This window comes from Pleurodeles waltl, chromosome 1_1 (genome assembly GCF_031143425.1).
Source record: "Pleurodeles waltl isolate 20211129_DDA chromosome 1_1, aPleWal1.hap1.20221129, whole genome shotgun sequence".
Lineage (NCBI taxonomy): Eukaryota > Metazoa > Chordata > Amphibia > Caudata > Salamandridae > Pleurodeles > Pleurodeles waltl.
Window position 1 is genome coordinate 529,394,053 of NC_090436.1, and position 22,592 is coordinate 529,416,644.

Genomic DNA, 22,592 nt, shown 5'->3' on the forward strand with positions numbered 1-22,592 from the left:
GAACCAATAAGTATCTCAACCCTAGTACCAATCAAAACACCAACCCTAAAATCATAAACTAATAGGAATCTCAATCCCAGCACCAATCACAAAACCAACACTAATCCTCAAGCTAATAGGAATACTAATCCCAGGAAAAAATCAAAACAACATATGCAACAACCAACAAACTTATATAAGGGCCAGGTAATCTGAAGCCCAAGCCCCTGTGGAAGGGAGGAGACAGGCTGAATCCACACTTCTAAGCTAGCAGAGTCTACTTTCCAGGTAAGGGAGAGACTGAAAAACACTGAAATACTGCTTGTCGTGCACTCAGATACATGTCTTTTTCAAGGCAAAAACAAGTGATGCAGACACTTTCTAAACACAATTTAAATCACTGAAACAGATTAAGCAGTCTCCTAAACACACTCTGGTTAGCGACTGAGGTGTATGTAGCCTTTGTCCCCCCCTCCCACCCAAAAAAGGGGGGTGGGTGTTAGGTGCCTTTATGCAGTCTTTTGCCACAGCCTAGGAGGGGAATTTCACACAGTCATCGCTACAAAACAGCAGTTTAAAAAGGCCAAGGTGGCTGAAACACAGGGAGCCTACAGTAAACAGGCACGGGTAGCAGTACAAGCACTTTTTAACAAATAGGATTTCCCAAAAAGTCTAGGGCTTGTAGCAGTCTCATAGGATTTCTTGATCACTGGGCTCTATTAGGGCATAGGAAAAAAGATGGGCTCACAAAGAGGACTTAGGAATACTGCCTTTGTTGTGCAAAAAGTGTACTTAATGAAATTCATTTCCATGAATGCTTTAATAGAGAAGTTGTTTAAGTATTTTATATGGTCATAATATGACATGAGAAAAAAAAATACTCGATTGCAGCTAAAATAGAAAGAGGAGCTCAACACAGGCAATTTTCAAACAACGGGGGGCAAACAATATAGGCTGAGTGTCACTCGTGAATTGCTAGAGCTCTCACTAACCCCCCATAAGTCCATACATAGATCCAGTCTAAAATACAGATGACCTGTTCCGGAGGCCAAGGAGGCTGCTACCCTAATCGGAGACCATGGCGGGTTCAAGGAGAAAACCACAGCATTGTGCCAAGCTGGTAACAATCACAACAATGGCAAGTGCTTGTCTACAACCATCTAAGAAAGAAAAGTCAGCACAGAGACACAGTATTACTCCTAGGAGAGCTGGGGAATCTTGCAAGGCTCTGGTGGTGCAAGCAGGGCTGCAGAGGTCAACCACTGGTGACTATCTCAGGGTGCTCTGTGGGGATGACAGACTGTGGTGGGACACCTACAAAGTTGTAAACATGGAGCCACATCTCACAAGGAAATGAAAAAAGTGGGACTGTATGGGAGTCAAAATGTTCAGGTAGTATACTGGAGCCATTGTACATATTTTACTCAGCCCCCAAAAAAGGGGATTCACAGAAGAGAGAGTTAGTCAGAGAGGAATGCATTGCAGGGTGCTGAGGATAAGTGACTATGAAGGGTAATGTAAGAAAGGGGCAATTCTTTTAACCAAATCTTGAACCATAAGCATGTTGCTAAAACCTGAAAGCAGCTAAGGCCTATGAATTTAGTAAGAAATTGGAGACTGCTCAAACTGGATGAAGAACACAAGTGAAGGCATGAGGAAAGGTCTACACAAGCTTGACAAAAGGCAAAAGAAGTACCTGGAGAAGAATAGTCAGAACAAGGGCTGTCGAGTGCACCCCTGATGTGCAGTATTTCCCGAGTCTTTCAACTGTATTCTGAAGTTGTTACACTTAAGATTCCCGAGGCAGGAAATCCTGACAGAAATGCTAAAGAAGAACAACTTTACTTAAGCCCTTGTGGCAACTGGTAGATTAGAAACAATGAGAATGGAAAAAAAGCAAAATGTACAACAAATAAAGATAGAGAAATTCACCAAATGAAGACAAAAAGATTAAAGGGTTTTACGGAGGCAGGTGGGATGCTGCGGTCTCTAATAAAAGCAATTACTGAATCAAGGGTAGTGAAGGAAGGAAGAAAGAAGAGAGACTCAGTGAGGTACAAGTTGATGAAGGTTCAATACGACATGGAAGAACCTTGAAGAGTGAGTTTGAGGCAGCAGCCCACAACCTTGAAAACAGATGGGTAAGAAAAAAATAAGATATGAAAGATAGGGGTTCTGAAAGTGGAAGAACAAGTGAACCTGAACAAGCAGATAATCAGACTTTCATCATAAAAGGGAAGCACAAGTAACCCGTGCCAGGTGCACCAAAAAGTGCCATAGCCCTTACAGCACGCCACTTTCTAGCAGACATGCACCTAAAGTCAACTCTTTGATCAGAATGGGAATGGTACGTTGAAGACCCTGAGCAGCGCAAATACATACTTATGCAGTCTTTTTATGCCATGGCACAACACTGGTCAGAGGGAGGAGGGCCACCTGCTGGTCAATGCTGTGCTGAGGGTCAGGTTCTCCAAGGACTGGGGGATGGGGGCTGCGGGTGCAGTAGTTCTTCAGGCATCGGTTATCTTCGTCCGGAGCTCGCGGTCAGGGGGGGCCCTCGGGATTCCCTCTGCAGGCGTCATCGTGGAGGATTGGAGAGGTCAACTCAGGGTGGGCTCTTGCTCAACATCCCCTGGGGACCCTTTCTTGTTGGGTGGACCACCTGGACACGGGTTGTGGGTGTCGGGTGCACAGGGGTCAGGACTCACGCATATGGTGTGAGGGGGGAGTCCTTGGTTCTAGGTTTCTTTTGGACAGACCCGCTGTCCTCAGGAGTTCTTGGTCCTTTTGGGTGCGGGCAGTCCTCTGGAGTTGGCAGAGGTCGCTGGGCCCGCAGGACCCATTGCTGGTCTTCTTGCAGATTCTTTGAAGCAGACAGGCCGGTAGGGCTGGGGCCAAAGCAGTTGTCATCTTCCTTCTCCTCTGCTAGGGTTTTCAGCCTTCTCCTCTGCTAGGGTTTTCAGATTACCAGCCCTCCTTGGTTTAGGAAGGTCCTTAAATCCTATACTTAGGGGCGTGTTATGGGTCAGATGGCAGTAGCCAATGGCTACTGTCCCCGAGGGTGGCTACACCCTCCTTGTGCCCACTCCCTTTGAGGAGGGGGGGCACATTCCTATCCCTACTGGTCCCTGTCCTCCATACCAAGATGGAGGATTCTGCAGGGAGGGGGTCACCTCAGCTCTGGACACCTTAGGGGTGGTCCTGGCTGGGGTAGTCACTCCTCCTTGTTTTCCCTAATTTTCCCGCCGGACTTATCACCAAAAGTAGGGCTTTATCTATTGGGGGGGGGAGGGGGGGTGGTTCAGGCATCTCCACTAGCTGGAGTGCCCTAGGGCACTGTAACCAGAAGCTTGAGCCTTTGAGACTCACCGCCAGGTGTTACGGTTCCTGCAAGAGGACCCAACCCAGGACAGGCTTTTTTTCTGACCACATAGTGCACAAAGGCAATCACCCCATATGGTCAGAAAATCGTCTGAAAGTGGCAGGCCGGCACAGACCAGTCAGTCCTACACTAGCAATTGGGCTAACATACAGGGGGGCATCTCTAAGATGCCCTCTGTGTGCATTTTTCAATAAATCCCACCCTGGAATCAGAGTGGTTTTATTGTGCTGAGAAGTTTGATACCAAACTTCCCAGTATTCAGTGATGCCATTATAGTGCTGTGGAGTTCATAATGACAAACTCCCAGACCATACACTCAATATGGCTATACCGCACTTACAATGTCTAAGAATGGACTTAGACACTGTAGGGGCATATTGCTCATGCAGCTATGCCCTCACCTGTGGTATAGTGCACCCTGCCTTTAGGGTTGAAAGGCCTGCTAGAGGGGTGACTCATCTATGCCACAGGCAGTGGTTTTTGGGCATGGTACCCTGAGAGGGGTGCCATGTCGACTTTGCCTTTTTCTCCCCACCAGCACACACAAGCTGCAAGGCAGTGTGCATGTGCTGAGTGAGGGGGTCCTCTAGGGTGGCATAATATATGCTGCAGCCCTTACAGACTTTCCCTGGCCATGGGTACCTTATACAAGGGACTTAACTGTGTGCCAGGGCCGTGCCAATTGTGTAAGCAAAGGTACAGTTTTAGGGAAGGAACGCTGGTGCTGGGGCCTGGTTAGCAGGGTCCCAGCACACTTTTAAACAAAGTTGGCATTAACACCAGGCAAATGGAACTCGACATTAGCAGGGCCTTTCATGAATCTGAGTGGGCCAAGATCACTGGTATCCTCATAAACCCCCCAAATTCACATTTTCAATACATTAAATGTAATGTATTCAATAGAGAATGACTGACATCTAAAAAACTGAAACAATGGTTCCTTGCTGTTGATTTCAAATACCCCAGATGCAGTCTAACATGTTTTGTAGTGGCCCGCACCGATTTAGTTTCTGGCATGGATGAAGCTTTCCTCTATGAAATCATTGGGCTAACTAGTGCCATGTTAGCTGAGTGCCTTAGTAAACACTAAAACCCACCAGGCTGAATCCAAATTATTGGACTTGTCTCTCCTGCTTGCTAAGTGATTTGAAACTTGAATGGGAATAGTAACTGTTCCCCCTATGTGGCAGCAGTAGTTGAGTGCCATGTTGCAATGGGCTCAGGAATATACTACTGCCTTACACAGAGAAGAGACTAAGGGCTCTGCAAACAACCTGTACAGGCCTCTGGGAAGAAAGCCGACTTGACTTTTTTTTTTTGTTGGGGGAGAGGGGGAGATTGCTATGCTAAGGATGGCATCACACCCACTTGATCTCCTGGCATTAATCTGTTCATTAAACACAATTACTGGCTACTGTCTGCCTCCGCTTTTGCGGTCCCAGGCTCGGCCCACTTTTGCTCACTCATATTCCACCCTGAAGACCCTCATTCGGCATGATGCCCTCAACAAAAGTGCACCTGGATACCTTGTTAGTGTCCCAGCCTAGGTGACCCCCCACCGACGCCCCAGTGTTGCTACTTGACCAACAAGTTACTTACCTTTGGTAACGCATTATCTGGTAGAAATTTCTAGCTGCAGATTCCTTGCCTTTGAACTCCCTGGCATCAGCTTTGAATCTTTTTGCTGAGAAATACCCTGCGTGCCGGTGTTCAGATCCGCGTGTGTCGTTTGGCTCCATGTGGCTTCTTCAGTGTCATTGGAGCCATCTGTGACGTCACGGTCGCCTATAGAGGCACCATCCTGTTGCGCATATGTCAGTTCTTTTATCCACAACACTTCCACGCCAGAAGCACAGAGTCATGAGTAGAGCAAGCATTTGGTCTGTGCAAAACTAGGGCCCTGAAAGGGATAAACCCTAACCCTACTAGACATATCCGCAGAGCGGGGAGGCATGGGTGAGTGTAAGGAATCTGCAGCTAGATAGGGCCTCAACCAGATAATGTGTTACGGAAGGTAAGTAACTCGTTCATCTGATAGACTTCTAGCTGCAGATTCTTTTCCTTTGAATAGATACCCAAGCCATAACCTCCTAGCGCCATTCCGTCGAGTCTGTAGATGAGGGCGATGAGACCCGTCTACACTACCCATCCCAAGATCGGGACTGGTAGAGGACTGTAGAGTCGGGGCAGCGGGAGAGAAAATCAGCAGGGCACTGACGGGCTCCGGAAATGTGACGGGCCTGAAAGGTAAAAGGCTGGAGCTCAAGAAACCAGCGCAAAACTCTTGAATTAGTGTCCTTATGGGAGGTCAACCATGTCAAGGGGGCATAATCAGTATAGAGGAAAAAAGGTCTGCCCAAGAGATAATACTGTAAACATTCAATGGCCCACTTTATGGCCAGGCATTCTTTCTCGATAGCAGGATAGTGAACTTCCCTCGGGAGGAGTTTGCGACTAATGTACACGATAGGATGATCATGACCCATGTCGTCGGGTTGGGCTAAGACGGCCCGAGACCGGCGTTGGAAGCGTCGGTGTAGAGGTGGAAGGGTTTGGAAAAATCCGGACACCGTTAAACCGGTTCTGTAGTAAGGAAATCTTTGAGTAAGTGGAACCCCCGAATTTGAGAGGCCGAAAAAGGGGGAAGTTTGGTGGGGAAATGTTTCTTCAGAAGGTCGGTGAGGGGGGCTGCAATGGTGGAATATTGTGGAATAAATCTACGGTAGTAACCTACCAACCCTAAAAAAGAACGGAGTTCTTTCTTGGTTCTGGGAACAGGTATCTGTAAAATAGCCTCTACTTTATCTTTTTGTAGGACCCCCTTACCAATAATGTAGCCGAGATAGGCAATTTGAGTTTGTCCTAATACGCATTTCTTGGGATTGGCCTTAAGGCCGGCCCTCGTAACGTATGAAACACTTTTTCTAGGTGATGTAGATGTTCCGGCCATGAATCGCTAAAAATGACGTTGTCGTCGAGGTATGCGGTCGTGAACGCTTGGAACGGGCGTAAGTCGGTCCATTAAGCGCTGAAAGGTAGCAGGTGCTCCGTGGAGACCAAAGGGAAGAACAATGAAATGATACAGACCGGATTGGGTTGCAAAGGCTGTCTTCTCTTTGTCGGACGGGGCCAGGGGGATCTGCCAATAGCCTTTCGTTAGGTCAATGGTGGAAATATAGCGGGCTTTTCCTATTTTTTCCAGTACCTCGTCTACCCAGGGAATAGGATACGTGTTGAATAGAGATATGTCGTTTAGCTTCCTGAAGTCAATGCAAAACCGGATGGACCCATCCGGTTTTGGAACAAGAACAACCGGGGAATACCAAGGGCTGGTGGAGGGTTCGATGACTTTTAGAGATAAAATTTTCGTTATTTCTTCTTCGATGATGTTTCCTTGCCTCGGGAACCCGGTAGGGCCGTAGGCGTATGGTCTAGCCCTCCGGTGTTCTAATATGGTGTTGAATCAGAGACGTCCGGCCGGGAGTCTCTGAAAAAAACTCGGAGTACTGTTGTATCAACGCGGTTAATTGGCTTTTTTCTACCTTGGACAGGGAATCATTGACACAGGGACTTATGTGTTGTTCCGTGTTGGGCGTGGGATAAAGTTTAAGACCTAACTCAGTGGTTGGCGTGATTAGGCTCCCAATAGCTAAGAGGTTAGGGTCGTTTTCAGGTTTTTCCCATTTTTTTAGAAGATTAATGTGATAGATTTGGGTCCGTTTTGGATGGTCATTGATTTCAATAAGATAGGTGACAGGAGAAACTGATTTTACTACCCAGTAAGGACCTTACCATTTAGCTAGTAGTTTATGTTCAGATGTGGGTCGCATTATTAGAACTTGGTCGTTGGGTTGGAGAACCCGTAGTTTGGTGCCCTGATCATAATACGTTTTTTGAGTTTCTTGTGCTTTTTCTAAATGGTTTCGCACATCCTCCCAAACCGTTTGTAACTGTGATTTTAACTTGTGGATGTATTCTAGTAGGGGTTTTTCTTCATTATCCTCTTCCTCCCACATTTCGGCTGCCATGTCAAGTAAGTTACGGGGTTGTCTCCCAAATACCAGGACTATGTCCAGTGGAGGACTGCTCATGAGTCCGGATAGCGTAAAGAACCAGGGGTAGTTTCTGGTCCCAGTCTTCCCCCGAGTCGTCTACTATTTTCCGTAGTAGTGTTTTAATGGTGCGGTTTTATCGTTCCACTAAACCATCCGTTTGTGGATGGTATACTGCGGTTTTTATCTGGGAAATCCCTAGTGTTTTGCATATCTGTTTCATAAGACCTGATCCGAAAGGAGTACCTTGATCAGTTAGAATTTCTTGAGGGAAACCTACGCTGGAAAAAAACATTATCATGGCTTGGGCGACTGATTTCGTGGTGGTACTGGTAAGAGGGACAGTCTCAGGGTATCTGGTAGCGTAGTCCACTAGGACGAGTATATACGTATGACCCTTAGAAGACGGTAAAAGAGGCCCGACCAGATCCATACCCACGAGTCTAAATGGAGTATCTATAATGGGTAGAGGTTGTAAAGGGGCTTTCCTCAAAGCTCCTGATTCAACCAACTGACATGTAGGGCATTGTGTACAGTATTTTCGGATGTGTGCATAAACTCCGGGCCAATAGAAGCACCTCAATAAGTATTCTTCGGTTTTCTCTTGGCCGTAATGCCCACCACCTGGTTGGTTATGGGCTAGGAACAGGACCTGAGTCCGGTAGGCCTCTGGTACCACTAGTTGTTTCTTCTCTCCGTTTGCCGTCATCGTGACTCTATATAGTAGGTTTTTATGTACGAAGAAGTAGGGACCTACCTCCCGGTAGAATCGGTTCTGGCATTCTTCCAAGAATGTACGAGGGTGGGGTCCTCCCGCTGGCTAATTCTAAAAGAGGCTGGGGCACTGTCAATGTTGGCTACCCTTCTTTCTGGGGAACTCTCCGGCCTGTCTGGCGCATATTTTCGTTTCTCTTCTCTTTTTTCCTTCCGGGTTAGTTTCTTCCGGTCTGGAGAACCCTCAATGTGACTGGCAGCAAATGGGGCATCCAACCACCAATCAGTGGTTGGTTCAGGTTTTCTCGTTTGATCTAAGAGATCAGTGAATCTAGAATAGTCAGTACCAATGACGCATTCCTCTATTAAGTGGTCCATTAAGCCTATGGTAAGGAAATCGTGATATGTCCCCCATTCTATTCTGACCAGTTCCAGGGGGTAGTTGGCCCTGTCTCCATGGATACAACATATCGTGACCCACTGACTCGGAGTCGGGCTTACGCTTTTTATTACATCCCTGCGTATCACCGACTGGCTACAACCCGAGTCAATCAAGGCCTCTACTGGGGTTCCATTTATCCTTATGATTCCCTTTTCCAATACATAACACCCTACCCCGGGTGACCCCTATTTCCATAGGTTCAACCCCTTCATTTTTTTTTAGGACATCTTCTTGCGATGTGGCCCCATTCGCCACAACTGAAGCATTGTGGTTGTTGCATGGGGCTATGTTCTCCGCTTCGGGAGGGTCCAGGTTCCTCGAAAACTCGTCGGGGAGTATACTTGAGGGATCCTATGGGTGGTTTGCTTAGGTTCCTGGGAGCTAGGGTCTTAACATCCACAGACCGGTGGTAAGCACAGGCCAGGTCGACGGCGAGTTTGGTATCTATCTTAGGGTGCTGTTGTATCCAATTTCGGGTACTCCCGGGAAGGGAGTCTAGGTATTGTTCCAAGATAATCGCTTTAATGACGTCTTCGCGGTCTGTCCCTAATGGCCCCAACCATTTCAGACCTAAGTCCTTGACCCGGAAGTAGAAGGTACGGGGATCTTCGTTCTGTCCCCCATTTTACTTTTTGGAACTTCATTCGGTAGTATTCGGTGTCGTGTCCCACTCTCTCTAGGATACTTTTCTTAATATCCGTATATGGGGTAGTGCCCCCGGGATTCGCAGCCTGATAGGCGGTTTGAAGGGTACCTGTCAAAAGGGGGGCGATATATTGACCCCACCGATCTTCAGGCCATTGAGCTGAAGAGGCCACCCTTTCAAAATTTGTAAAAAAGGAGTCAGGTTCTTCTCCTTCCTGGAATTTTTGTAGCACCGAGCTGGGAACGTTACGGTGGACTTTGCTGGCTGCAATGGTGTCTGTCAATTTCTGAAGCGCGGTCGCATGCACCAGCTGGTTACTAGCCATAATGGTGGCTTGACTTTTCAGAGCTGTTTGAAGGGCCTCTCGATCTTCCTTTGCCTCCCTTTGGTGTGCCTCCCGTACCAATTGCAGGTGTCGTTAGCCCTCAGCCAATTGTTTTATCATATCCTCCAATGTGGGTTTCTCTCCCATGGTATCGGCCTTCTGCACCGCCTGGGAACCTCTGATCCCACTTCTGACACCACTGTGGAAGGCTCGGCGGTACAAAGGACTCGGACCCGTCTTATGGGGTAACTCAATAAAAGGGGATTTTTATTTTATTGTGTATAGTAGTCTAAACTGATCGTATAGTACAAGTCTACAAATGTCCTTTTTGTTGGAATTGCTTCCCGTAGTGTCTTCTTGTTTTAATGTCCTGTTTTGTTCCTTCTTTCCTAGGTCGTGGTGGGCTCCTGGGTCACGTCTCTCTCTCTCTCTCTCGTGTGGTCCCGGAAAAACAAGAATACATGAACAGGACAACTGGTAAGTGGTGTTGTCTGGGGGGTTTTCGGGTTAAGTTAGTAAGGGAGGGGAAGAGTGAAGGGAAAATATTGAGGCAGGTGTGTTAGGGGGTGCCGGTATAGGGTTATACCCTTGCGAGGTCGTGGCAGAGAGTTTTTAGGGTTAAGTGGTTTCACACGGCTTGTAAGTGCTCAGCCCAGTCTGTCCCCCTTTACTGGTCCCTCCCTGATGCCTCTTTTCTCCCCCCCAAACCCTCCCCCTTTATCCTTGTTATGGTTACTATCAGAATACCGCTGTCCCTTCAACAGGGACCGTACCTTGTGAAGCCACGACCCTCCTGGGTCGTGGCGGGGCTTGTCTCCTTCTCTGTCTTTGTTTCCGCCTCCGTTTTCCGTCCGGCGTGCCGCCTTCTCCTCTGCTTCGGTTCCGGCGTTCTCCTCTCGTGGTGTTGGATCTCCGTTCCTCTGTCGCTCCTTCCCTCTCGCGAGCTCCTCCTCCTTCTCTGGTGAGTCCGTCTTTTGTTGTTCCCTGACTATGCAGAAATCTGGTGCCGATGGTTCGTCCGGCCTCCACGCGTCTCCATGGAAATGCGTAAGGGTGTCGGATGAGGCGCGCGAAAGGTGCCATTCCGTCGAGTCTGTAGACGAGAGCGATGAGACCAGTCTACAGTTCCCTTCTGCACTACCCAACCCTTTTTGTGAGTTACAGTGACTTTGATGACAGAGCTTGTATCTCACTTAGCCTCCTGGCAGATGTTATTGCCACTAAGAAGGCTGTCTTGATGGTGAGCAGTCGGAGGGGACAGTTGTGCATAGGTTTGAAGGGAGCACACATCACAAATGTGAGGACCAGATTTAAGTCTGATTGGGGCATAACAAAGGGCGTAGGGGGAAAACATACGTACAAGCCCTTTGAGGAATCTATGTAATATGGGGTTTAAACAGAGTAGGATGATCAGGCAGCTGAAGAAATGCTGTTAAGGCAGAAAGATAGCCCTTGAGAGCCCCCAAGTCAGAATCCTGCTGGGCAAGGGAAAGTATGAAATGAAGAATATCAGAAGGAGAAGCAGAAAAAGGATCAATAGACCTTTCTGTACAATAATATACAAGTGTTTCCAATGGCAGGCGTATACCGTTTTGGTGGAGGGACGCCTGGCTGCCAAAATAACTTTACAGTCTTCGGGCGGAAGGTCAAGCGCCACCAACTGCTGCCGCTCAATCTTCACGCATGAAGGCAGAGAGCTGACAGGTTCGGGTGGAGAACCTGCGGCTGCGACAGAAGATCCTCCCGAAGGGGCAGCCTGATTGGAGGATTGATGCTCATTTTTAGAAGCTTGAGATACCAGACTCTCCGTACCAAATCTGGAGCCACTGGGATGCCTTGGGCCCCGTTATTTCTTGATCTTCTTGAGAACTCTGGGCAGGAGTGGCATGGGCGGAAAAGTGTACAGGAGGCCTGAACTTCACTCACCGAGCGATTGCCGCCTTGAAAACTCCAACGCGCAATACTGCTGACTTTGTGCGTTCTCTGCGGAGACAAACAGATCTAACCAAGGCTCTCCCCACTGCTGAAAGAGTCCTTGCGTCACCTCCAGATGGAGATAACATTTGTGATCCGCTAGGCATCAATGGCTAAGTTCGTCCACCCTGGTGTTCAGACAACCTGTCAGGTGTTGAACTACCAGGGTTATGCTGTGCTGTTCCAGCCATGTCCAGAGATGCAGAGCCTCTTGACAAAGGGTCCATGGCCCCACACCACCCTGCTTGTTGCGGTGGTGTTGTCCATGAACACCTGCACTATCTTCCCTTTCACAACAGGAAGAAATGTTTTCAATGCCAGTCGGATCGCGCGAGCTCCAGCAAGTTGATATGGAGTCCGGATTCCGCTGGAGATCAGAGGCCTCCCAGAGGACCGCCTCATCCCGGAAGTGTTGCATCTGTCACTACTGTAAGATCTGGCTGGGGAAGTGAAAGGAGTCTGCCTCTCACCTAATCGCAGTTCACTAACCAACACTGCAGATCTTTTGCAGTTCCCTCCGAGATCTGACCCGTGTCAGTAAGATTTCCCTGATGCTGTACTCACTGGAAGTTCAGGTCCCACTGCAGAGCCCTCATATGCCATCTGGCATGTTTGACTAACAGGATGCAGGAAGCCATGATTCCCAACAGCCTCAGAGTCTGTCTCACTAAAATCCAGGATAGAGGCTGAAACATCGGTATCATAATCTGAATATCCTGGACTCGCTGTTCAGGAAGATAAACCCAAAACTGCACTGTGTCTTTTCTGAGGAAGAGATTGACGTCCCTTAAATCCAAGATAAGGTGAAGACTCTTGTTCTTCTTTGGAATAGGAAAGTAGCTGGAATAACAACCATTGCCTGCTTCTGACATCGGGATCCTTTCTATGGTTCCCTTGGCCAAGAGAACTGTAATTTCCTTTGCTTATCAAGATTAAATGATCCTCCATCAGCTGTTCTTTTAATGGAGGGAAAGACTGGAAGGAAATAGCCCTTCTGTATGATCTGCAAGACCCATTTGTCCGATGTTATGGACCACCAGTGAGGGAGATTAAATCGAATCCTCCCTCCAACTGGACAAGCATGGTCTTGCAGAACCATACTAGGAGGGCTTGGGCATTGCGGAAGACGGGGCTGGGTGGTGGCCGACCTCTGGCTAGACCCTCTGGCTCTGAGGGTACCACAACCTCGTCCTCGCACTGGATGCTGTGAGGCTGGAGGACGGTGGCTGACCTGTGGTTGGCATGGTACCCTGCCCCACCCAAAGCCTCGAAAGTAGGATAGGCAGACTGCTGACGAGTGGGCGTTGAGAGGCCCAATGATATGGCTGTGGCTCGAGAGTCCTTGAATCGCTGAAACGCCGAGTCTTCCTTCTCTCCAAAAAGGCGCGAGCCATCGAAGGTCATGTCCATCAGATTTGCCTGGACATTCCCCGAAAAGCCAGTGGTACGCAGCCAGGTGTGGTGACGAAGGACCACTGTTGAGGAAATTGCCCTGCCCAGTGAGTCAGTCATGACCAAACCACACCGAATGGTAAACTTGGCTGTACCTCTCCCATCCTTGACAGCTTGATGAGAGTGTCCTGTACACCCTTCGGGTCCTGGGGCAGCATATGTGCCACCGTATGCAATAGAGTATGGGAAAAACTGCCCAATAGGCATGAGGTGTTTACGGACTTCAATGCTGGAGGAAGAAAACATCTTCCCAAGGTGGTCCAGCCTCTTGGATACCCTATCCGGCGGAGCAGAAGGGAAGGCACCACTGGAAGTGGAGTCTTGGACCACCAAGCTCTCCGGGTGGGATTTTGGGTGAAGAAACTAGGGTTTGTAGGAGCTGGTTGATGGCAGAGGCCAATTGTCCTATTTACAGGAGCCCCTCTGCTGGGTTTGGACCATGTCCCCAGCAGGACATCAGTAAGGGCTTCATTGAAGGATGACATCGATTCCGATGCAGCAACCCCCTGGCCGAAGCCACCTCGGTCAGGATGTTAGTCCTGACAGGCACAGTAGGCAACTACAGGTCAAAGACCTCAGCTGCTCTACGCACCAACAAGGCATATGATGCTCCCTCCTCCGTAGCCACAAAAGGAGGTGGGAGCATACCAGTATCTGGGGAAGTATCCAGTCCCCTGGCTTCCCGTAGTTCCTCATACCAGTCCTGCTCCTCAAATCCATATTCTAAAGGGTCCTCAGACCACTCCTATTCCTCACCTGTGCCTGGCTGAACAAAATAAGCCTCAAGCACTGATCTCGGCCGAGCTGGTGCCGGCCAAGTCGGAATCAGTCTTTGTTACGGCTTCGGATCACCTGGAATGAGGCGCTGGCTGTGGAGGAAGCGTCGACATCGGATCCGGCGCCAGAGGCGAACTGTGTGGAACCAGTGCTGGTCCAGATCTGATAACAGATCCTGGGGTCCCCAATGGCGCGGAGGCCAAAGCCTCCGGCATCAAACCGGGTGGGGCCCCTGCTTGCCCCCGCAGAGTCCAAGGACCTAGGAGTAGCACCGACCAAAGTCGACTGCCGGGCTGCCATGAGCTTTAGAGACTGCTCTTTCAAAGCCTTCAGGCCATGGGCCGGCAGTTGGAGCAGGACTTCGAGTCATGGTCCCTGTCGAGCCACCAGAGACCTATCTGGCGGGGGTCCGTCACTGACATGGCCCCATGGCAGGCACCACACAGCTTAAATCCCATCTTCCTAGATGACATTCCTTGCACAGACACAAAAACATCTCAGACAAAACGGTTGAAAAAGGACTGCCAATAAAGTGTAGCTCCGTCGGACCCTATCCACTAGTTTCTCCAACTCCTCCGAAGTGAAGGCAGGGGCCTTTTCCACAGACACTTGGGCCATCGTCGCTTCCAGGCACAGGTCACAGCAACACTTACAGTGTAGGTCCTCTCCTGTTGAAGGTCAGATATCAAGTGAGGGAACAGACAGAAAATGGCCGTCACATATGCAGCGGTGCGTACCGTCTCCACCGGTGTACATCGTCATTGGCTCCTGGGACCCATAGAGCCCAATGTTAACCAATGCAGAATTGCGCCGCGGTCTTCGACCGCCCACCGCAACGGTGTACAACACCAGCGCAGTTACCTCATATCCCTTTGTCCCACCTTACAGGTCAGGCAGCCGCCATTTCAGGAGGGCACATGGGATGGATGTTAACTGCGTCACACCTATCTAGGCCGGGAATATAGACAGATACCGGCACATTGCGGATTACCAATGTTTCTGCAAATAAAAAATTGTGATACCTCAGTTGTTGGATGACTCTCTGCTTGCTGTTCTCCTCCATCCGGCACGTCCGCTGGGGCAGGTGATGAGATGGCGGCATCCTCCGGTGTACAGACCCCTGGTGGACCTGTCGACAATGGAAGAGAGACACATCCTAGTCACATACAGACTTGATCGTGCAACAATCCAGGAACTGTGTGCCCAGTTGGAGCCAGACCTGATTTATCTATCCGCCATCCCACAGGAATCCCCGCTCTAGTGCAGGTTCTGTCTGTTCTCCATTTCCTGGCCAGTGGGTCTTTTCAAACAACAGTGGCCATGGCATCAGGGATGTCCCAGCCAATGTTCTCTAAGGTGTTGTCCAGAGTGTTATCTGCCCTGCTGAAACACATGCGCAGCTACAACGTGTTCCCTCAGGTGGAGGATTTGCCCACAGTGAAAACTGACTTCTATGCCCTGGGACATATCCCCAATATCATTGGTGCCATTGATGAGACACATGTGGCATTTGTACCCCTCGCAGGAACGAATAGGTGTATAGAAACCGGAAGAGCTACCATTCGATGAATGTGCAGATGGTGGGTTTGGCAGACCAGTACATCTCCCTTGTCAATGCCAAGTATCCTGGCTCTGTGCATGACGCTTACATTTTGAGAAATAACAGCATCCCTTATGTGATGAGGCAACTCCAGAGGCACCGTATGTGGCTAATAGGTGAGGCCAAGGTCCCAATACAGTTGAAATAGGTTTCTGGGTATAGGGCTGTCCCTGAGGGTTAGTGTGTGTCTAACAGTTGTCCCTCGACATTTGCAGGTGACTCTGGTTACCCCAAACTGTCATGGCTACTGACCCCAGGGAGGAATCCCAGGACAAGGGCAGATGAACACTACAATGAGGCACATGGGCGAACTAGGAGGGTGATCAAACGCACCTTCGGCCTCCTGAAGGCCAGATTCCTGTGCCTCCAGATGACAGGTGGCTCCCTATACTACTCACCGAAGAAGGTGTGCCAGATAATCGTGGCCTGCTGTATGCTGCACAACCTGGCTTTGCGAGGGCAGATGCCTTTTCTGCAGGAGGATGGGCCAGATGGTGGTCCTGTGGCAGCTGTGGAGCCTGTGGACAGTGAAGAAGAGGAGGCAGGAGAAGAGGATATCGACAAACGAAACATCATCATGCAATACTTCCAGTGAGACACAGGTAAGAAGATGTTACTGCTTCCCACATCTCATACTATTGTTTGAGCTAGCATAAGTCTGTCATTTTCATTCAGTGTATGGACCCTTCTTGTCACTTTGACTTTCCATTTCACAGATCTGGGTCCCACTTTGTGCCCTCTGCTATGTTTACTGCTGGCCTACAGCTGTGTTACATTGGTATGTGAACAAGTAAATTGACATTGCTATATTCCACAGTTATTGCAATTACACATTTGTGAAAGCACAGACTGACTGCAGATTGCTTTGTGATTGAAGTGTGTTTATTCCTGTGCAAATAAATGGAGGGGGTTGTAAAATGGGTTGGGGTGATGGTGGAGGAATGTCCATGGCAGAGTCCAGTCTATTTGTTTCACAGGTGCATTGTCCAAAGGGACATAGGAAGTGGAGCAATGGCAGTTTAAGGATGGACAGGGTTACATAGTGGGACAGAAGAGTGACATTCAGGGGGGTCTCATTTCCTGGCTGGGGTCTTGGCAATGTTCTCTGTCTTGTCCCTGGATCTCAGGGACCGTTTGCGGGGTGGTTCTCCATCTGCAGGGGTGCTGGTGTCCTGTTGCGGTGCCTTCTTTCCACTAGCGCCGGCGGAGGTGGAGGGATGTTCATTATCCAGGCTAGTGTCAGGGGCCCCTTGTTGTGCCACTGTGTCCCTCATGGTGTTGAGAAGGTCTGCCGGTGACGTTGGGTAGGGGTCCTGTTGGGGTGTAAATGCATAGGTATTATATCTGTGTGTGCCATTGTGTGAGTGATCCTCTACTCCAGTGCTTGCGTTATTGGCTTGGTCATTGTGCGATTGGTGATTTTGGGTCATGAGTGAGTCTCTGTACTGGATATGCTTGGGTGATGGGTGTCCATGCATTGGTGGTACATGCAGGGCTTGGTTTTGGGATGTGTGGGTTGTGTTGATGGGGTATCTGTGGGTTGTTGGGGTGATGAATGTGAGGGTAACGGTGGGAGTATGTGATGGCATGCAGGTGGGGTGGGGGGGATAAGGTAGTAAAGATTTGCCTTACCAGAGTCCAGTCCTCCTGCTACTCCTGTGAGTCCCTCAGGATGCAGTATTGCCAAGACCTGGTCCTCCCATGTTTCTAGTTGTGGGGGAGGAGGTGGGGGTCCACCGCCAGTCCTCTGTACAGCAATCTAGTGTCTGGATACAACGGAACGCACCTTCCCCCATAGATCGTTCCACCTCTTCCTGATGTCATCCCATGTTCTTGGATGCTGTCCCACTGCGTTTACCCTGTCGACAATTCTGTGCCATAGCTCCACCTTCCTTGCAATGGATGTCTGCTGCATCTGTGATCCGAATAGCTGTGGCTCTACCCAGACGATTTCCTCCACCATGACCCTGAGCTCCTCCTCAGAGAACCTGGGGTGTCTTTGAGGTGCCATGATGTGGTGTGGGTGATGTGTGAGGTGGTGTCTGTTGTGATGTGTGAGGGGATGTGTTGGTGTGTGTTTGAGGTGTGTGGATATTGTGTAAGTGATGGTGTTGTGTGTCTGTGGATGCTGGTGTTGTTTTAGGTAGTGTCGGTCCCTGGCCTGCTTTCAAATTTCTGGTAGTAAGGGTTTGTGGGTAATGTGGGTGTGTGTTTTATATTGGATTGGGTGTGGTGTGTGTATGTGTATCAGGTGTGTGTATTTCTAATTCTCCAATGTGGTTGTGTTTTGTAAATGTGTGTGTATTTTGAGCGCTGCAGTGTGTACTGCCAATGGTTTACCGCGGTTGAAAGACCGCTGCGTTGATTCGTGGCTCGTGATAGTGTGGGCGTATTCTTGTTGGCATGTCGGTGTTGTTTTTTTTATCAGCAGTTTATCACTGACCTTTGGTGTGGAAGACTTGTGTGGGTGTCTGTATTGTGGCAGATTCCGAGCTGTGGGTCGTAATACCTGTAGCGGAATTCCGCGGCCGCAGCGGTATGTTGTCGGTCTTCTGCACGGCGGTAAGCGGGATTTACCGCCAGGGTTGTAATGAGGGCCTTAATCTTTTCTACCAATCTCCAACAAAGCCCATCAATATTAACTGCATAACTTCAATTATTTAAGACTGGCATACTTGGAATGAGGGTATAGTGTGTAAATAAAAGTTACAAGTGAAATTGTTTTAGTCTACACTCGTGATCTGCAGAGAAAATTGTTCTGAAGACATTCTGTATTTGCAATGCAATGCAATGGGTCTCTTGTTTGCTTGACTTAGAGCTATCAGCGTTGTAAATTCCTAACTGGACTTTTCGTGCCACATAAATTGAAAATGAAAAGTAAAACAGTTCACATAAGCAAGTCAAATCGAAGAGTCCTGGCCGCCATGAGCATGGGCGCAAGAGTTAATGTCTCCCTGCGTGAATGTCTATAAAGGATTGCGGCTGGAATGAATGGCAAACCAAAACCGAAGGAGGGACCATCACACACTGTAACAGAAGGAAGTGTGACGTAGCGTGATGGCCAATAAAAATGCTCACTTAGTGAAATCGCCTTGGAGGGAATTCAAAGGAGGGACATTTCACATAATGCACCAATATAAATGAAGCATTTAAAACAAGAAAACAAAAGAATGAATAGCACGAGTGGGTGCAGTTAAAAGCCCACAGAGAGACCACAACAGGCCAGAGAGCTTGTGCGCTCGACCCTAAAAATAAGTTTGCTTACTGGCAAACGTGCAATTATCCATGTAACAAGGTCGATGGCCAAGGAGGTAACAAAACTGCCCCAAGGAGGGACAAACTTAAAGCATTTACCAATGTTAACAAAGGATTTTTGAAAGGCAGGCCATGAACGAGTGATAGTGATGGGAGTGCAGTGGGGGCTTGATTAAAAGCCCATAGATAGATTACAACACGTCAGAGCGCTTGCGCGCTCGACCTAAAAAGGGTCAGGATGTGTGCTCCTCATGGAGTCGCAGTGCACATCAGTCCAGCTTCTGGAGCGAGGCCTGGTACAGCAATTAGGCAGGACGAGGCAGATGAACAGAGGCTCGAGAATTAAACGAATGCCATTGTGGCCTGTTTCAAAAAGCTAAAAAGCAACTAAGTCCTAGAGTGACAAATAGGGAGTCAAGTATTACCTTTGGATCGCTCAGTGCAGGTCACCAGCCAGAGAAGCCTGAAAATGTGCATCTGTGCAGCTAAGTCATGCAAGGAGGCGGTATCAAGGTCCTCAGCGACTGCATATTACAGACGTTCTACAGAATCTTCCTTCATATCATTACACAATCAATTTGTAACAGATAAAAGGGCAAGGGATGTGGCAATACGACCAGAACTGCCGACTGTGGAACCAGGTTCGAGTCTCGGCATTGCTCAACACCCTGTAATTCTAGGTAAATTGCTTCATTTCCCCGTCCTTAAAAAAAAAAAATACAGAATGTAACTGGTGCTCACGTGTAGCACTCTGATACAGTCGGGTCAAGTTCACGATAAATAAAACTGCAAAAAGAAGTATGATTTTGAAACATCTATTCTCCAGGAAGTACAATCAGATTTTTCTTCGCCCGGAAATACAGTGGCCACAGTCAGAAACAAATACAAAAAGACTGAACTTGTAAACCACATTGTTTTATTTAGTCAAACCATTTTTGAAAGGGAATCTGGAGACAACGCCAGTGAAATGCTAAAGCCTAAAAGGTTGCCTTGCTAACCAGTCAACTTTACTAAAAATCTGAAACACATTTTGCTACGAGCTAGCATGCTGCGCAAGCACTTGGAGTCATTATTTGAAGAAAGTTCAAGGCAGCATCGGGGGCTGTCCAAAGATCACACAGTGGCAGTATCAGATTTTCATTCTAGGTGGTCTTATGTGCTTTATTTTACAGCCAAAGGTGAATCAAAACAAGTCAATTCAAGGCGCCACGGCAGCCATGAGCGTGAGAGTTATTGGCTCCCTGCATGAATGTCTAGAAAGGATCACAGTTGGGATGAAAGGCAAACCGAAACCGGAGGAGGGGCCATCACACGCGGTAACAGGAGGAAGTGTGAAAGTGTGATGGCCAACAAAAATGTTCACTTGGTGAAATCGCCTTGGAGGGAACTAGCACACAAAAGAGGGAAATTTCACAAAATGCACTAATAAAAATGAAACATTTAAGACAAGCACAACAAATAATTTATAGTGGACGTGGTTAAAAGCCCACAGAGACATTACACAGGCCAGAGTGCTTAAGCACTCGACTCTAAAATATTATTCTAAACATACCTTTCAGAGCAGGCACATAATCTTTTGACTTCTTGATAATGTGTTGGTACTCAGTTACAGATTCTTTATACTTTCCCAGGGTCTGCTTGATAGCTGCAACCTTATAGATACTGTAGATAGATTCTGGGTTAAGTTCGCTGGCTTTGGTGAATGACTTTAGTGCTGTTGTGTATCCTCCTCTGCTCAAGTATGCCTCTCCTAGACATTCCCAGCAATTTGAATCCTTAGGATCTGCTCGTAATGCTGCCTGAAAACTAGAAGAATAAAGATCTTTGGTTAAAAATAATAAATGTGTGCGAATAACTTGCAAATACTGGGAAGCTCTCTAGAGTACACAACATATGCTAAGAAGAAAAGTTACTTATCTGTAACAGGTCTACATAACAGCTCCTACGTGTGCTTCTTATCCAATAGCATATTACCCATCATCAATGTGACTATGGACTACCTACTTGAAAGAAGCACTGGCAAAGCCAATAGGTCTTGTATATGTAACAGCTAATGGCTCTGCCAATGTGTTATAACCATGTTGTTCACTAGCGTGGCTGCTGTTAAACATGGCTAAATGTTAGTGTCATAGAGGAGGGTGGTGTGGCAGAGAGTGTCGTGTATTGGAGTCGCATAGTGCGGAGTCGCATAGAGTGGCATACACTGGAGTGGCATGGAGTAGAGTGAACTGGTGTAGATTGCACTGGCGTAGTGTTGCAGAGAGTAGTAGTGTAGAGCAGTGGCATTGAATTCAGCAGTGTACAACGCACCACTGTACAATGCAGTAGCACAGATTGGGACAGTGCAGAGTGGAGTGGCGCAGAGCGGCATAGAGTTGAGTGATGCAGAGGGCAGTGGCTTAGAGTCGAGTGGCGTAGAGTGAGGTGGCAGAGTGCAGAGGAGAGTTGAGTGGCAGAGTGTAGTGGTGTGGATTGGTGTAGAGTAGAGCAGTACAGAGTGGTGCAGACTAGAGTACAGTGCCACAGAGTGCAGTGGCATAAAGAGCATGGCAGAAAAAAATAAAAAATGTGCTTTATTTGTACGTTCATAATTCTGAAATACTTACACAGTTCACTTAAATGTTGTGTGCTACCAAAACACTCTTTCCTACCCACAGTATCTAGCAAGATTGTCACGTAAATCCTTTCCCTTTTAAGTCAGTAAAAGAAAGTAAACAATCGCCCTTGGAAGACCATGCCTGACATTTGACCTCGATCTTTGAATGCACAGAAAATGTGGCGAGTTGTAAACAAGATTTGAAGACCTTTTAACAGAAAGCAAGCTCGTAGAAGAATACAGAACATACGATTTAGGCAAAGGGAGGGACGAACTGAACCTGGAGAGCAAATAAAGGCAGCAAATGGAAAGCCAGCAAGTGTGTTTTGCACACCACAAAGCCAATGATAATCAATTAGCAGAATGCATTCCTAGCTCTGAAAGTCCCCAAGATGTCTTAAGCAAACCAGACAGCTCTGCTGTCTGGTAGCTGTGACCTAAAGAGAGGCTGTGTGCTGTTTTTGCATGCAGTCTTTTCTTTAGTTTTAGAAGGCTGCTCCCAAGCACCATTTCAGTGAAAGCAGTAAATCTCTTACATTCTAGTGTTTTAACTGTTGTGTGACTATAAAAACTGGCAGTCAGCTGGTGTGTATAGGGGGCGTACCAAAGGCAAGAATGCTTGGGGCCTGGGAAGCAGGCCATTATGCTTGTCCCTTCCACAATAAGTATATCCAACTTGTCAAAGGAGCTCCTGCACTTTAGAATGCCATCCTTCCCTCAAACCAAGAAAATTGTTGGTACGCTTATGCAGAGTAACATTTTTATAAGAAATGAGAGAAACAAGTTAGAGTGATACTGTAGGTCTCCAATATTGTTATCTTTCAAAGATCCACAAGCTTGAATCACAACAGTCGTCAAGTCAGGAGTTCTCACAGCGTTATAATAATTAAGCAGCACAAAAGCTAAACTTTAATAGCTTGGAGAGGCCACCCTGCTAGCCTATCCACATCATTAAAAAATAAAGCAACTTCTGCTGTCCAGGGTACTCAGTGCTCTCCCCTCAAGGGCCACCGTACCTCTGATTTCCTGCACGGGAGTGTGTTTTTATCTTGACTGAGACAAGCCCGTACCAGGGAGGAGGGGAGGCCATGTGAAACTAATAATGACAAATATTGGAGAACTACATTATACAGGTAAGTAACTTGCTTTTTCTCTCATATTGGATCTTTCATAGATTCACATGGTTGAGTCAGAGTAGCAAGCAGTAAATATGACATGTATACACAGCTAATTATCGTAGAAAAAACTTTAGTCTTACAACAACAGCAACATTAGCAGCAGTTGGAGGGCACTGGGCAAAAACATTTATATTTGTTAATGTTTACTATACAAGAAACGTAAGCGTAGGACCACTTGCATCATTGCTGCATCATTGTAAAATGTTCAATCAAGACAGTA

The 22,592-nt window shown here is 47.8% G+C and overlaps 1 protein-coding gene across 4 annotated transcripts in view; it reads right to left on the minus strand.

Annotated features, from left to right (window-relative positions):
* Positions 1-22,592, minus strand: part of SKIC3 (SKI3 subunit of superkiller complex) — a 1,026,707-nt gene that overhangs the window by 712,342 nt on the left and 291,773 nt on the right. For all 4 annotated transcript variants that reach the window (XM_069225585.1, XM_069225575.1, XM_069225607.1 and 1 more), the window contains exon 17: positions 20,151-20,404. In XM_069225585.1, the coding sequence (XP_069081686.1) occupies positions 20,151-20,404 (254 nt within the window). The remainder of the gene's footprint in view (positions 1-20,150; positions 20,405-22,592) is intronic.